This window comes from Dreissena polymorpha, chromosome 6, assembly GCF_020536995.1.
Source record: "Dreissena polymorpha isolate Duluth1 chromosome 6, UMN_Dpol_1.0, whole genome shotgun sequence".
NCBI lineage: Eukaryota > Metazoa > Mollusca > Bivalvia > Myida > Dreissenidae > Dreissena > Dreissena polymorpha.
The window spans coordinates 96572310-96588013 of NC_068360.1; the positions used below are offsets into that span (position 1 = coordinate 96572310).

The window sequence follows — 15704 nt, forward strand, 5'->3', positions numbered from 1 at the left end:
TAAAGAAGTTTAATAGTATGTTTTAAAAGCATTCGTCTATATGGAATTTGAGAAGAACAATGAAACACTTGAATTTCACTAGACTAGTTGAATATAACAAAATTACTATTTTGAAGCTCTATACATATTTCATATTCAGTAAATTAACACTTGAAAGCCACTTTTCATTACTATGGAAGTTATTTATTTAGGGAAAAATCGAAAAATCGACCTAGATTTTGCTTGTCTGAGTGTTTTGACTGGCTTGAGCTTTGTAGCCAAGAACTGTCCACCCTTATATACCCGGCGTTCTTCTTGTGGTCAAATCCTGTCCACCGGTGGACAGATCCTACCCACTGGTGGACAAAACTGTCCACCACTGTGGACAAAAACTGCCCGCCACTGCAATCCCATTGGTCTAAACAACTGAGTGTGGACAATTCTTGAACACCCCTTTGATACCAACTTCAACAATGAAGTAGACTTCACTGAGTCAAAAATCTATATAACATCCTATAAAAATAGCCACATTTACACCCTTCCTGCTAAAAATAGCTTAAGTTTTTACAAAAAACCTAAAAAAATAGACATGTGAGAAAATGAAAACACACTATTGTGTTGCCATGCACAAATTACCCACAACCCAGATTTTCAAGATGGCGAAAAATTCAGAATGACAGCACAATTTGTAGTGAAGATTACAAATAACAATTTAACTAGTGAAGATTTTCATATGACATGCATGGATTAGCGAAATATGTGTACTCAACTTACATGGAGAGTTAATTTAAGCCATAAAGAGAGGGAGAGAGTGAGAGAAAGAGAGAGGGAGAGAGGGAGACAGAGAGGGAGGGAGGGAGAGAGAGAGAGAGAGAGAGAGAGAGAGAGAGAGAGAGAGAGATAGAGAGAGAGAGAGAGAGAGAGAGAGAGATCTTTCTTTCTTCTCTCTCTCTCTCTCTCTCTCTCTCTCTCTCTCTCTCTCTCTCTCTCTCTCTCCTCTCTCTTTTCTTTCTTTCTTTTCTTTCTTTCTTTCTTTCTTTCTCTCTCTCTCTCTCTCTCTCTCTCTCTCTCTCTCTCTCTCTCTCTCTCTCTCTCCTCTGCTCTCTCTCTCTCTCTCTCTCTCTACTTCTCTCTCTCTCTCTCTCTCTTCTCTCGCTCTCTCTCTCTCGATCTCTCTCTCTCTCTCTCTCGCTTCTCTCTTCTCCGCCTCTCCCTCTCGCGCTCTTCTCTCTCTTCTCTCTCTCTCCTCTCTCTCTCTCTCTCTCTCTCTCCTCTCTCTCTCTCTCTCTCTCTCTCTCTCTGCTCTCCTCTCTCCTTATCTCTCAGGAGATCAACAGAGAGAGAGATCCATGTACATGTATTGTCTACTTTTACTTTTATATGCATTGCATTCGCCAAAACGAAACACGATAATCAACTCATAATAGATCGTATTAAGATTGTCAAATATGAACCAAACAAAAACAGAATACGGAAAAAACGAACTGATCATTTTTACAGAATCTTTCTTTGTATTAATTATAATTACTTATACAAATTAAATAAGAAACGTATTTCCCTATTATATTTAGTCTCAATGTTTATATTTAGAGATAATGTCTTATAGTTTAAATGAAGAAATTGCTTACCATAACAATTTAGGAAAACTATCTTCGTAAGTGGTGGGGGCGGTACAGCAGTGATTTTTGCAAGTTAATTGAACTACAGATCAAAACGCACAGCACATTTTCATTCCTGGCTAATGTTTAAACAAAGTCGGTTAAATACGACGTCATACTATAATAATGACGCTATTATTGTTCAAAACTACGTCAATTATTCATTTAACTGAATTTTATCTTGTACAAACTATACCAATTTAAAACTTACTTTGTCGAACTAAGCGACTGGCAGAGAGGTGATGGTTATTATATTAGCATACGTGTATATGAAAACAAGGTACGTGTTGATATTTAAAACGCAAAAAATGTTTAGCATCAACCAAACATCGCCGAAATTTGTTTAGAACAACACTTAAGAAATTCGAGTTGTGAAAACAGAGCAATCAAGCAGACAAAAAACCGCTTTATTAGGTGTTAAGTAAGTCGCCGTTTAAGAAACACTGCAAATTGTCATCCTTTTAGATGCACAGACCGGGAACTACATATGCCATGCTCTCTTTCGCAAAACATCTTACGCCATCAGTTCCGGGAGGCTAATAGGTTGCGACAGTCTTCAATCTTAGACTTTAAACAACACAAGTTTGAGTATATGTAAATTAAATACAAACTGTGTAGTGACCATGTTGCTTTTCGTGTTTTTTTTTCAGACGTATGTACGTACCTTGTGTGTTATTTAAAAAAAGCTACATCTACATTGTATATTGTTTGAATATTTTTGATTATATATGTGTATGTTGATTAAATTAAATGAATGAATGATCATGCTTATTGTTTAGTTTAGTATAGCGAGTTTTAAAAAGCCTTTTCTTTTCCAAGCACCGTCTTACATGTAAAACGATTGCGATCAGAAGTTAAGCATCACCATCACCAAACAGTGAAAACAAATAATACCATGGATTACTCGAAACCTGCGATTACTCGAGCGTAATAAATTCGTCACAGCTAAATTCGTGTAAATATTGTATATGATTGTTTGTTAAATGTAAATGCGTTTTAATTCAATATTGAGTTACTTTGTTTTCAGTTTTTGCAGCACACATTGTATATACCGGTATACTTTGTTCAACTGTTTTCCATGTGGTCTAATAAAATCAAACACATATGCAATGTGTACATCACACGAATTTATTTCCCGTACATTCAAAAAGTATTGCATTAAGGGTCATCCGTGCGATTGTTAACTACAGAATGGTCAAAGGACCCTCGTCGTGGGAAAACGGGGAGTAATGTGTGTACTTAAATTTTCATCCTAGATTGGACTGTGCAGTCCGCGCATGCTTACATAGGAACAACATTTTCCTTCTAAACTTACTTTTCGCTAAAAAGAGAATTCCATTCAAACGGAAAATATCATACAGCGGAAATTGCCGTCCCTGATTAGCCTGTGTGAACTACAGAGGCTAATCTGGGTCGACACTTTACGAACATAAGTTAAATAGAGTTTTCCCAAAGCGACTATCAATTTTCTCGTAGTTTTAGACTGAAGTACAAGAGGTATATTTACCTGCTCTTAAACTTAATGCTATGTTTTTCATTAGATATTATCCAAAAAAATTAACAGAAATGTGTCCGGGCGTGTGTCCAAGAACAACATCAACAACACAAACAGCAGCATGGGCAGGTGTGAGTGATGGTCGGAAGGGGTCCGTGTACATGACAGGACACGTCAAATCAAATACTAATGAGCCTTGCTCTGGGAAAACGGAACTTAATGCATGTCCGTAAAATGTCTAACCGGATAAGCATTTGCAGTCCAAATAGGTAATCAGGGACGACATTTTCCGCTGTAATTGATTGTTTCTTTAAAAGGAAAGCGCATGTAAACGAAAATCAAGAAAAGGCGGAGAGTGTCGGCTATGTTTACTCTGTTTTGACCGCACAGGCTAATCTGGATCGCTACTGAATGCTTTAAGTTCTGTTTTCCCAGAGCGCGAATTAGATAAATCAAACAATCATGTGCTTCGATAGATTGGGCAACCTCTTCTCCCGGTATAAAAATCAAAACTGAAATGGTAACGTCTAATCGATTAAATAACGTGTGTTAATTAAATGACATTTCTCGGCTTTGTGGCAAGCAATAAGACAACATTGTTGGACCTAAATCTACAACACGATTACAATCGTCAGTCGGGAGAGCAGTAAATGATTTTTATTTTATTTTGCCTAAATGCACCATATATAACTTATGATAATATCAGACTATCCTTACCTTCGATTCATTGCTTACATTTTCTTGTGGCAGTTTGAACTGGCGGTCAAAATAAGAACATAAAAACATACTGCAAAATGTTGATGTATTTGTCGGCAGACATTTTCGTGGTTTTTAATGAAGAAGTCTTTCATAGACAAGTTTATTCGGGTGTTCTGATTTTGGACAAAATGGGAGATTGGCGTCCGTCATTGTATGATATACTCGTGTGTTGAATTCGTAGATAAGACCGCAAAGTAATCGAAATTAATATTTCACTAACAATTGATTTTACCGTATTTTTTGTTAAATCAGGGCATTTTACGAGATGTATTTTTAATTATGAAATATATTTATTTCTGGTTTTCTATTATCAACTGAATTTTTCTTTTACGTGTACATGTTAAATATGGACTTTAACTTTAAACTTATAATAAAATGTTAAGCGCTTCGTTAATAAAACACATAATTTTCTTGACATATAATGTGAACAAATTGTGTATGCAAAACATGTTATTATCACGTCGTACAATGAAAATGACAATTGTATGTACATGAACCGAAACGCATCACTTTTTACAAACACCGGCGCATCACAAATCGATCCACTTTGTCTTTCATAGGGTGCTTGTTTCTACCAGGTTGGCTGCCTTCTTATGTTTTCCTCCAGTAAATTCGGTAACATCCATTATCTCTATCCAAGCTATATAGTCACGCATAACTGGTATTCACATGTGGATAGTTTTCTGACGTTTGATGCACTTATGAAGAGTTCTGTAAAAGGTAAGCATTGCAGTTTAACATCAACATAACTTCAATTGTAATTGAAATTCTTAATTCCAACATCGTTGGAACGCCAAACCTCTTGACGGCCCCATCCTTAGGTATCCATTTCCTGTAAAAACAACAACAACATATACACCCATAATCAACAAATATTTCGTACAATTTTTCCAAAAAATAAAGTTAACACAATAATACATAATGTTACTGATAGCAAACTTTCAACACTAAATCAGGTCTGGTAACAGAAATTTAACTCAATACAAAATGATCGTTTTTTTATTTCATTTTGTGTTTCTCGTTAAATCTATGTTACCGTACCACATCTAGGTGTTAAATTTTTGGCTATTTCTAAAAGGAACAATGATTTTCTTGTGTTAGTTTTGTTTTCGAAATATTTTGCGAAATACTCGTTGATTTTGAGTGTTAATGTTACTTTGAACGCTATGTATGATTATGTGTACGTACTCGATATAAACTGCTTGCGGCAAATTGCCAACTAAATTTAAACATAACTGCACAAAAAACTTGTGTGATATTGTACAGTCATTGGAACCGTGCTCTTTGAAAAGAGGGTCTAATGCATTTCCAGATTAACCTGTGCAGTCCGCGCAGGCTAATCAGGGACGACACTTTCCGCTTTTATGATATTTTTCGTTTTAAGAAAGTCTCTTCTTAGCAAAAATCCAGTTTTGGCGAAGTGTCATCCCTGGTTAGACTACACATCCTAATATGGGACGACACTTTAAGAACATGCATTAAACCTCCTTTTCACAAATCAAGGCCCATTTATACTCATGGAATATCAATTTTCGTTCATTGCTTTGGTTTACCGATATACAAATTTTAAGCAAACACGTCGGAAAATAAACGATCCAATTCCTCTTTTTTTACCAAAATAAGAAGTACACGAATTTACGTTTCCACGAAAAAGTCATTTTTGAAAGATCAAGACATATGATTCCGACGTATATACATGATATTTCAGTATTTCAGAGCTCATTGCAAATGGTTGAACTTACCGCCGGCGAAGGATGCGTCGGGTCCTTGGAAAGCCTCGCTTTGAACTTTGTCAGGATAACAATCAAGAATGTAACAGCGACCACGAGGGTAGATGGGCCGAGAATTATCAGAACCAGCTGGATGGTGTAAATATTTACGCTGAAATAGTAATATTAGTAGCGCTTTAGGAAAACGGGGCTTAATGTATGTGCGTTTGGTGTCGTCTTATATTAGCCTGTGTAATCCGCACAGTCTTTTCACGGACGGCACTTGCTGGTGTTATAATAAATTATTTAAAGAAAGTCTCTTCGTAGCGAAAACCCGGTCCGTGATAAGCCTATCAGGACTGCACAGTCTAATCTCTGTCGATACTTAGCGCACATGCATTAAAGCTTTTTTCTAACAGCGAAGCTCATATGCATTGTCGTTCAATAAATAAATATATCGGTTCGGAATTAAATTTAATTGTATTTGTTATATATTATGATTGAATTAAACAACAGAACGTATTTATTCCATACGCCAGAGTTAATTGTGAGTTTGATACTTCGCAAGAGACATGTTACAATGTACTTGTTAAGGATTAATATAATTTAATATCATTTGATATATAAATAAACAGATTGACCTACTTGCTACAACACGCGTTGCCATTGTTACCGCACTCGTGGTATCCGAACCCACAGTAGACTTTCCCGTGGCTTGAGCTGATATCTTCAAAGTCCGCGTACTGCTTTTGAGCGCAGTCCGTCCGAGCAAAGTTCACGCGTACCACGTTCAAGAGGACGGCGATTGAAAATAATAAACTTCCATTGTGGCAAATCATTTTTGAACAAAAAAATAGTTATATATTTAATAATAACAATATTTATGCTTAGTTGTCACAATTCTCATCCGTTTTTCATTGTCCCGGGTAATGTGTGCATACTATAAATGTAAATGTAAGGGGCACGCACTCTTGTTTTATTATATACACATGCTATATACGAGTTAACATTTTCAAATATAATAATAATTGTTTGTAGAGTCAGATCGTTAATCCGATAGTATATTATGCAGGCGTTCTTTTGTTAACTTTTGCGATTTGTAGTTTTGAGTTTTGTCTTATCTAGTATTGATTTTCCATACACTGATCATTAAAAACTGTAACAAAATATTTATCAATCCTAGTATAGAACGTTTACGAACATTTATGTATGGTGCTCTGATTGTGTCTTTAAAATATCGAAACTTTTTTCGTTTATCTTCAACCGGGTAAAAAGGATATAAGAATAATTTTAAACATGTACAAATCGCCTCTGTTCACATGTGTAAATACAGACGTTTTTTTGTGTGTTTTCCTTTGTTTAAATAGTGTTGTTTCCTTGTATGTCAACAAACATAGCGCACTTTGATGAGGTATCCATCTATCCATTCCTGGATTTCTGAGCTGTCAACGTTCATGATATTTCCTGAATTCAGGATTGAGGCCCTCTAGGGCCGCTTTTGATATTGATATAAGTCAGAGAATTTTTTGATCTGGTATTTAAAGATTCTTGTCACAAAAGGTCATCTTAAACACAAATTATTTTACTTTGACATATTGTAAACAATGTAAACATGATTACATTAATTATTAACCCACTTTTGGCTCTTGACCCCCAAATGCTAGGCTTATTTTCAGAATTTTAGATGTTGGCCATTTGACACCCTTATAATATAAGAGAACATTCGCATTTATCATTTATATGGGTTGCACTCTGGGAAAACTGTCGTAATGCATGTGCGCAAAGTATCATTCCATATAAACCCGTGCTGTCGGCCCTTAAAGTGTAATTAATTTTCGTGTTTAATGTCTTGGCAGAATGTAATATTTCTGAAGATTATTATTCCATCGGACCAGAAAATGTCGTATAATACTCCTATTGTCTTCCATGTAAGGTAAAGGACAAAGTTCAATATTAAAGGTCAGTAAGTTGCGTTTGCGCTCTGTAACGTTTAAACTGCATGGAACGATTTTAATTCAGATTGTTACTTTTTATAAATAGACGATGCGAAGCGTACAGCAGTTCTTCCTCGGTGAAAAGTCAAGATCACAATTCAAGTTCAAAGGACAATATACTTCCGTGTCAGGTCTTATACATCTTAATGGCTGGACGAGTTTTAATAATATTTCCGATAAAGGCTTTTCCCGTTACCCAGACAATATGCTGCATAAACAAATTGTTACCCAGTCAAAGGTTTATGTCAAAATTCGAGGTGAAAGGTCATCAGTGCTGTGTTCCTAACAAGGGAATGCTTCGCGAGCGCAAATGTCACAACATGTGGTAAACATTGTTCTTTTTCTAATTAATAGTTTCACATTCTAATTTAAGTAACAATATGACCCGCGTCATGCGAAACTGGGTCTTATACCATATGCATCGTGCGTAGCGGGCAACTGTCAATGTAAATCCAAACCAGACATTATAGCTCCTTAACATATTGCGCGGTTGGCTACAGATGGACCCATTTTCGCATGACTGCTAATATCATTTTAAGAAACGGATATAAATATACCACAAACCGAAATCCATAGCTTATACCTTATGCGTGTATCGTAAACGCGATATTTGTAAACTCATTCATTCAAAGATCAGTCGATAGCAATTGTTCAGCTTGATCAGTTGGTATAAATATTTAAGCGCTTTCATCCTGAAGGAAAAATCAATAGTTAAGTATCGTTTTCCTGGTATTAGATAGTTAACTTATCATTACAGGGGCTGTCCAATCTTCTTCTGGTATTAGATAGTTAACTTATCTTTACAGGGGTTGTCCTATTTTGAAATTAGAAGTTTTAATTGTTGTAAATAAATTTGGGTTCAATACGTGATAGTGTGAAATGAAATATTCATATAAACTTGAATTTAAAAAGGTCCTTAAATTACACCGCAATCAATAAATTGCACCGTATTCAATACATTACACCATATTCCATATACCATAGAAAATCAATCAGCGATGGAAATAAAGTAATGCTGGATTCTGAATAAGCATGTCTAGGTAATACCAGATCCCTGGTTAGTTACTGTGAGAGATTCAAAACACACGAATCCTTTAAGTCCTTTGAACGAAAGCGAACTCGAGAAACATCGTTTCAAAATTCTGGTTCAATATTGCGCTCAAGACAATACATTTTGAATAAAGAAAAAATATCGAAGAGCAAATGATCAACTACACTTTAATATCAGTTCAGTTCAGAAAGTGGGCTAATACGCAAAAATGTATATAACAATTTAACATGAGGGCAAACATCTTCACCGCAAACGAAAATCGAGCAAAAGCAGTGTAAATGCGAAGCTCTATATGTTGATTCAGTTAAATGGTTTGTGCACCACTGTAACAAAAGTATGAACCACGTTCTGGGGAAACTTGCTTAAATGCAAGTTCGTTATAGTAACGTCCAATATTAGCCTGTGTAAACTAAACAGGCTTATCAGAGATGACACTTTTCGCCTTGATTTTATTTTCGTTTAGAACAGACTTTCTTTAAACAAATACATGCGGACAGTGTCGGCTCTGATTAGCCTGTGCGGACAGCACACAGCTCCCTTTTCCCAGAGCGAGGCGCATGTTTATTATCGAAAGATCAGTTTAAGTAAGGTCCCTGAAAAGTTTACATTCACAAGCAGGAATATAATAAATGCGTATTGATTGCCGACTGTTCGTTATGCGCTTGGAACACATCGGCTAGAATTTCTAACTAGAGTTTCGTATTTTGGAAGTATTGCATTGAGGGGCATAAGTCCGGTTCAATGTGAACAATAAGGACTGTCTATACACTTTTCGAAGCACACAGTTTAAAAATTATCATGCTTATTGCTTCACGTTTCATTACACACTTTGACATTTTAAATGCTTATGGCTTCACTGTTTGGCATATGACATCACAGCATTTGACATCATATCCGGTTGTTATTTACCGTGATCAACCATCGCTCATTGCCGAAGATTCTGTAATAAATAGAAGGTTTATATTACAGTTTTTTTGCCGAATTACATCTACTCAGAGAAGCTACACAACAAAAATTTGCTATTAAAACCAAATCTCAATCGGACTCTTATTATCACTTTCACATATTCGTTACTGTCGCCAATTAAAGAAAGTACACTTTCATTTTGAACATAGTGGTAACAACACAAAATATGACCATCACTATGAAGTTGTTTGTCGGTAGACGCGTTCCCCGAAGTTAGAGGTGCTTCAACATAGCCTTGATCTGGGAATATTGGGTTTAAGCCATGTGCGTCAGGTGTCGCCCTAGATTAGCCTATGTAGTCTGCACATGCTTATCAGGATATAATGTCCGTTGGTATGGTATTTTAAGAGAAGTCTCTTTATAGCGAAACTCCAGTTTATGCATGCGGAAATGTTCGTCCCGGATTAGCCTGTGCGGACTGCGGGTAACCTGGGACAACACTTTGCGCACATTAATTAAACCCCATTTCCCCATAGCGAGGCGTATAAATTGACGCCTTTATAGATTGAACACCTTTATATGATGTTTATTCCATCGCTGACTTCATTAAGAAGACGATTGTTTCATGTTCAATACCTTTGAGCGCGCCTAGATGACATCATTTTTGACATTTGTCATGTGTGTCGATTGCAGTCGTTAATATAAGATGCGCGAAAAAAAAACACACAAATAATAGAATGCACATAAGTATTGTTGTAATTCTATTCAAGTGGTTTTTCTTTAAACTGGTTGTTTAGCTCTAAAGGTTGAATTAATAAGATAAGTTGCTTTAAATCAATTAGGACGATAGGCGCCATGTTTTATGATAGCAATTCCGTAACACTATGTTATGACGTACTCAGCTTGCAGAACTTCCCGGAAATGACGTAGGTGGCCACCATGATGATGCTTGTCAGAATGACGCAGCCGATTACAATTCCAGCCACTTCATTCTTGTTCAGAGACGACCGACTGTAAATATGAAGAATATGACAGTTTTATGCACTGCTTTATTTATCGAACCGCATTCTGTGAAAACTGGGCTTAATGCATGTGCGTAAAGTGTTGTCCCAGATTTATAAGCATTTGCGTAAAGTGTTGTCCCAGATAAGCATGTGCGTAAAGTGTTGTCCCAGATAAGCATGTGCGTAAAGTGTTGTCCCAGATAAGCATGTGCGTAAAGTGTTTGTCCCAGATAAGCATGTGCTTTTTCCGAGTAATAAAGTCTCTTTCTGTGAAGTCTGCGCTTAATGCACGTTCGCAAAGTGTCATCTAAGATTAGAATACACAGTTCGCACAGGCTAATTAGGGACGAAACTTTCCGCTTCTATGGAATTTTTCGTTTATATGAAGACTATTGTACACGTAAATCTATTTTAGGCGGGGAATGTAGTTCCTGATGAGATTGTGCCAAATTATTTAAAAAAAATTTATGATATATTTATGGTTTATGCAAAGTTTTATCTGTCAATTTACATATCCAGCGTGCAGGATCACCTGACTGTGTGGGGGTTAACAAATAAACTTTAACAGATGTAAACACAACGGTAAGTGGTGCTTTATTTCGAATAACTTTTTAAAATATTTTTTTAAGAAATTAAACTAGTGCATAAAAGACAGTTTTTATGCTGCTTATGGCAATGCGAAATACATCAGAATTACTTTATTTAATAAACATGCGTTCTTGGCTAAAAATTCGATTTATACAGCACTCACGTACACGGTTATGCAGCACGCAGCGATACATTTTGGCACCGATTTCAGACGTATTCAAAGATTAATTCTTAAATCTTAAAATATTGGAACCAACTGCAAGAAAAATAGTCTTTAATGCTCTAAAGGTTTTTGAAAATGTGTTTCAATAACTTGAGATATTTGCAAAAATAAAGTTCTTAACGGTGCGTTTACATTCCTTCCAGCCCGTTTTAAACCCCTTAACACACCGTTGATCCCGCTTCCTGATATCGAAATGGAGAACTAAAAGACCTTGTATCTACCAATTTGGATCTGATGAATGTCAACATGGATCAGAACATTGAATTACAGTAGCAGTAGTGCTCCGCGCCACAATATAAAGTACAGGCCAAACATACACCACTACTTACTTGGGACAACATGCCTGACATCCGTCGTCCTGGTTACAGCAGTAGTGATCCGCGCCACAATATAGATAATAGGCCAGTCCATTCTGCGAACATTGTGCAGCCGAACTGAAAATAACAACAACATAAATGAATCTATACAGAGATCAATTATATTTACATTTTAATTCACTTTGCGACGATGCTTTAACGACTACTACTCATATTGTTTTTTAAGAAAATCAGAAATAAATAATGTTTATATACTAACATATTGCAGGAAGTTGACAAACCCTCCACGGCTTCTTCCTTCGACAACGACACGTAGCACGCCGGAAGTCCCGGTGTCACAAATTCCCGTGACGTCATCACTTTCGGTACGATCAGCACGTGCACGATTATGGTTAATGTATATAATTTCCAGTTCATGTTAATGCGAATGACATATAGCTTTATGATGAAAATATTAATTCATCTAAGTTTAAAGGCTGTTGCTATAAACGCTCGCCCAAGTGTTTTCAAATCACAATGTTTAATGCATACACAAACCGTTCTTATAATTAATGCACAATCGTCCCTTGCAGGTATTAATAAATTTACAAAACATAATGATTGCAGCTATATTGCTAAACATCTCATGTGTCATTTTAAGGAGGACTTTGGAAGTATTTTCGTCGATCACTACATATCAAGTTACAGTCCTTTTATGAATAGCGTGCATTATCCAATTTATATAGACACACGGAGAATTAAATCAATATAAAATGTGGAATGGCTTGAAAGAAGTATTTACACAAAGTAAAGAACTTTGGAATGAGTTTTAAATGTGTATTTACGTAAGTGAATGAAACATCTGTAGAAAAAACACCTTCACCGGATTTGTTCAAAATTTGAAAATTTGACAAAACACGCATATTTAAATATCTCATTTTATTTTTATTCTTTTAGATCGACGAATCGATGACATATCATTAAACTACTTATATCGCTTGAAATAAAACGTCGCTAAATGCCATAATCTTCAAATATTGACAATCATTGAAAATCATTTAATTGCGGAATTCGGATAGTGCCATCTATAATATCGCACTTTTTCATCAAGGACGACACACGAAGCGATACACGATATTTTGCGCGACACGCGAATCGACACACGATATTTTTCGCGATACACGAACCGACGCGCGAGAATGTACCACGAAATATCGCTTAGTGTGTCGCGAAAAATATCGTGTGTCGCTTTGTGTTTTGCTTGTCGATCTTTGAATGCGAGACACGATATTTTGCGCGATACTCAAAGCGACACACGATATTTTGCGCGAAACACGAAGCGACACACGATATTTTGCGCGATACACGAAGCGACACGCGATATTTACCACGATATATCGCCACTTGGACAACCTACACAGGGGCGATATTTCGTGGTACATTCTCGCGCGTCGCTTCGTGTATCGCGCAAAATATCGTGTGTCACTTCGTGTGTCGCGCAACATTTCGTGTATCGCTTCGTGTGTCGTCCTTGATGAAAAAGTGCGAGATCATAGATGGCACTATCCGAATTCCATATTTAAAAGTCATACCGGTAATCTTAATCGAACATGCATGAAAAGAGAATCCATTCCTGATTGCTCAGTATCTTTCAGGTCACCTTATTGCTTAGATGACACAATGACACTTACGGGTCCATTCTAGTTCTCGAAAACTACAAAGCGTTGAAGCTCGTCTCCTTACCCCATGTTTAATGCCTCACATACATGTTCTATAATTTTAGGATGGCGTAATTTTGATGGTATATCAAACATTCTTGGTTTGTGATGTAATACTTGAGCAACCGATGTGTTGCTTTTGCAAGCTTTTAATCACATGCACTACACTTTTAACGAACAACCACGAGACAAACGTCACGTTGCACAAACAAATCCTTTTTTAAATCAATATAAGAACAGCTTTTATGTTTCGTTCATTTTAATCAAATGCAAAGTGAAAAAGATATATGCAAAAATCAAATGAGTTTCCGCATACATACATATGCAAGTGTATCACGAGAAAAACAATACCCCCACGCGAAATCCAGAAGTGTAAAAGATGTATTAATGAATAATTTTAAAGCGAGACTATGCGATTTTTGTATGTGTTAAATTGTAATATATTTATAAAAATATGGTACACTAACACAAAATAGACAAGAAAAAATATACATTGACGAATTTCATAAAATGAGAAAAATTATACATTGACGAATTTCATAAAATGCAGCAGGTATGTGTATTAACATACCTGAATGCAGCAAAGACAAATTAGCGCCCCGAGACAATTGTGACGAAGATACTTCGTACATATTTTCCTACAATAACCAAAGTATTCGTCTTTTTAGTTAGTGTTCGTGGGTCGGGTGAATAGATATCGTTGCAGGAATTTAAAATGAACCGTTAAACTAAATTTAGATTCACATCGTTAATGCATTATTTACATGCTGGCGAATTCGATTGTACATACATTTTCGATTTCAAAATTAAATATCTGGCTTATTTCGCATTTTTCGACATATCTTCTTCATAACTTTTATTTTAATTTATATTGAAATATACGTATAATAAGTTTTTTACACATTTGATATAAATTCATAAATATTCGACAAAATCGTATAGTTTCGTTAAAAAACTAATTTTCTCAAAAATCACTTTTCGAAATTACTAGTTGACATCTTGAGCCGTTTTAAAGAAATATGAATCCTGAAGTGTTACGTTGAAACATTCTCTGAGCGTATGTCTGATAAATAAGCCTCGCCCTAGAGTAATAGAGCTGGATGGATGGCGTAAAGTGTCGTCCCAGATTAGCGTATGTCTGATAAATAAGCCTCGCCCTAGAGTAATAGAGCTGAATGGATGGCGTAAAATGTCTCCGCAGATTAGCCAGATCAGTGCGCACAGGCTAATCATAGACGATACGTTCCGCACAGAGTAGATTATCGTTTAGAGGAAAACATTCTTTAATCGAAAGAGTCCTGAAAGCGGAAAGTATCCTCCCTTATTAGCATGTGTGGACTGCACAGGCTTATCTGGGACGACATTTTATGCAAATGCATTAAGCCCCGTTTTTCCCAGATCTACAATCACATGTATAGATCTCGATAAACCAAGGATAAATGTACATGAATAGTACACGAATACATGAGTAGAAAAGCCAGTATGGAATAATGCACTATAAATTATAAAGTCACTATAACTTTCTAAACTTTGAAAATCCTTATTCGCATGTGGTTAGATTTTTTATACCGCTCTGCGCTTCAAACAAGGCATGGGTTAATATAGTGATGTGTAATCGTTAAAATTTACTGTTATTTAGTCGGAATGTTTGTTTACATTCTGGGTTAGACCTATTGATGAATTTGTCGTCTATATGATTGCACTTCTTTCGAAAGCATTTACGTATTGTTGATTATTTGTAAGTGTATGGGGTATTGTTCTTTTACGCATTATATATGTCGAAAAGTTCTCTAAACATTGTATTAACGTTCGTACACAAGCCTGTTCGTAACAAGGGATACTTCATGCCAGCCTTTATCATGTGTATGTGTATTTCTTTTGACCTTGCAGTCAAGGATAACCCATGTAAATTCCAAGCACATGTTTCCAATGGGGTCCTTTGCTTTTTGCTGAAGAGACATCAAGCAGAAGAGACATTATTGGGATACAAGGAATCCGGTTGCGATACCCTATTTTGGCTTTGCGAATAGATCCCTTGGTTCTTTTACGTGCTCAGTGTATAGCATGGATACACACGAGAATTACCTGGGTTTCATACCAGTACATCTCTAGTTGGGTGGGAAACACTTGAAGCATTTCTGAAGTGTCCAGTGCCCTGGCTGGGAATTGAACCGGGGACCTCTGGAATGGTAGACCAGTGTGTTACCACTCGACCACCGCATCATGGTCGAGGAACAATAACGGAAAGAAATTACCATATAATTTTAAATCTATATGATATTCAAAGTTGTTAATTCACAGTTTACTGAAATAAATGTATTACT

The 15704-nt window shown here is 36.2% G+C and overlaps 3 protein-coding genes across 7 annotated transcripts in view; 1 reads left to right on the forward strand and 2 right to left on the reverse strand.

Moving 5' to 3' along the window:
- LOC127833799 (uncharacterized) overlaps positions 1 to 12467 on the reverse strand; it is a 108695-nt gene extending 96228 nt beyond the window's left edge. The window contains exons 1-4 of one of the 3 annotated variants that reach the window (XM_052359246.1): positions 11943 to 12467; positions 11696 to 11800; positions 10450 to 10562; positions 8844 to 9585 (exon numbers count right to left, since the gene is read on the reverse strand). In XM_052359246.1, the coding sequence (XP_052215206.1) occupies positions 9560 to 9585; positions 10450 to 10562; positions 11696 to 11800; positions 11943 to 12100 (402 nt within the window). In that variant the 5' untranslated portion in view covers positions 12101 to 12467 and the 3' untranslated portion in view covers positions 8844 to 9559. Of the gene's footprint in view, positions 1 to 8843; positions 9586 to 10449; positions 10563 to 11695; positions 11801 to 11942 lie in introns of those variants that run through there. The other 2 variants (XM_052359245.1, XM_052359247.1) reach the window with 2 other exon arrangements.
- Positions 4011 to 6792, reverse strand: LOC127833800 (uncharacterized). 2 transcript variants are annotated; one of them, XM_052359249.1, is made up of 3 exons: positions 6246 to 6792; positions 5634 to 5772; positions 4011 to 4602 (listed from the first exon to the last, which is right to left on the reverse strand). In XM_052359249.1, the coding sequence occupies exons 1-3, from the start codon at positions 6437 to 6439 to the stop codon at positions 4591 to 4593; spliced, it is 345 nt and encodes a 114-aa protein (XP_052215209.1). In that variant the 5' UTR covers positions 6440 to 6792; the 3' UTR covers positions 4011 to 4590. The 2 variants fall into 2 exon arrangements, with proteins under 2 accessions (XP_052215209.1, XP_052215208.1); XM_052359248.1 differs by having other exon boundaries at positions 4583 to 4723.
- Positions 12468 to 15010: 2543 nt separating the features above from the next.
- Positions 15011 to 15704, forward strand: part of LOC127833795 (4'-phosphopantetheine phosphatase-like) — a 54641-nt gene continuing 53947 nt past the window's right edge. For both annotated transcript variants that reach the window (XM_052359239.1, XM_052359240.1), the window contains exon 1: positions 15011 to 15118. The gene's annotated coding sequence lies outside the window, so the exon portion shown is untranslated. The remainder of the gene's footprint in view (positions 15119 to 15704) is intronic.

Excerpts from the sequence above, each read along its gene's own strand:
- LOC127833800 (XM_052359248.1), bottom strand. The coding sequence starts at position 6,439 with ATGATTTGCCACAATGGAAGTTTATTATTTTCAATCGCCGTCCTCTTG. Across the intron at positions 5,773-6,245 it reads GGCAACGCGTGTTGTAGCAA|CGTAAATATTTACACCATCC; the intron begins GTAGGTCAATCT and ends TTACTATTTCAG.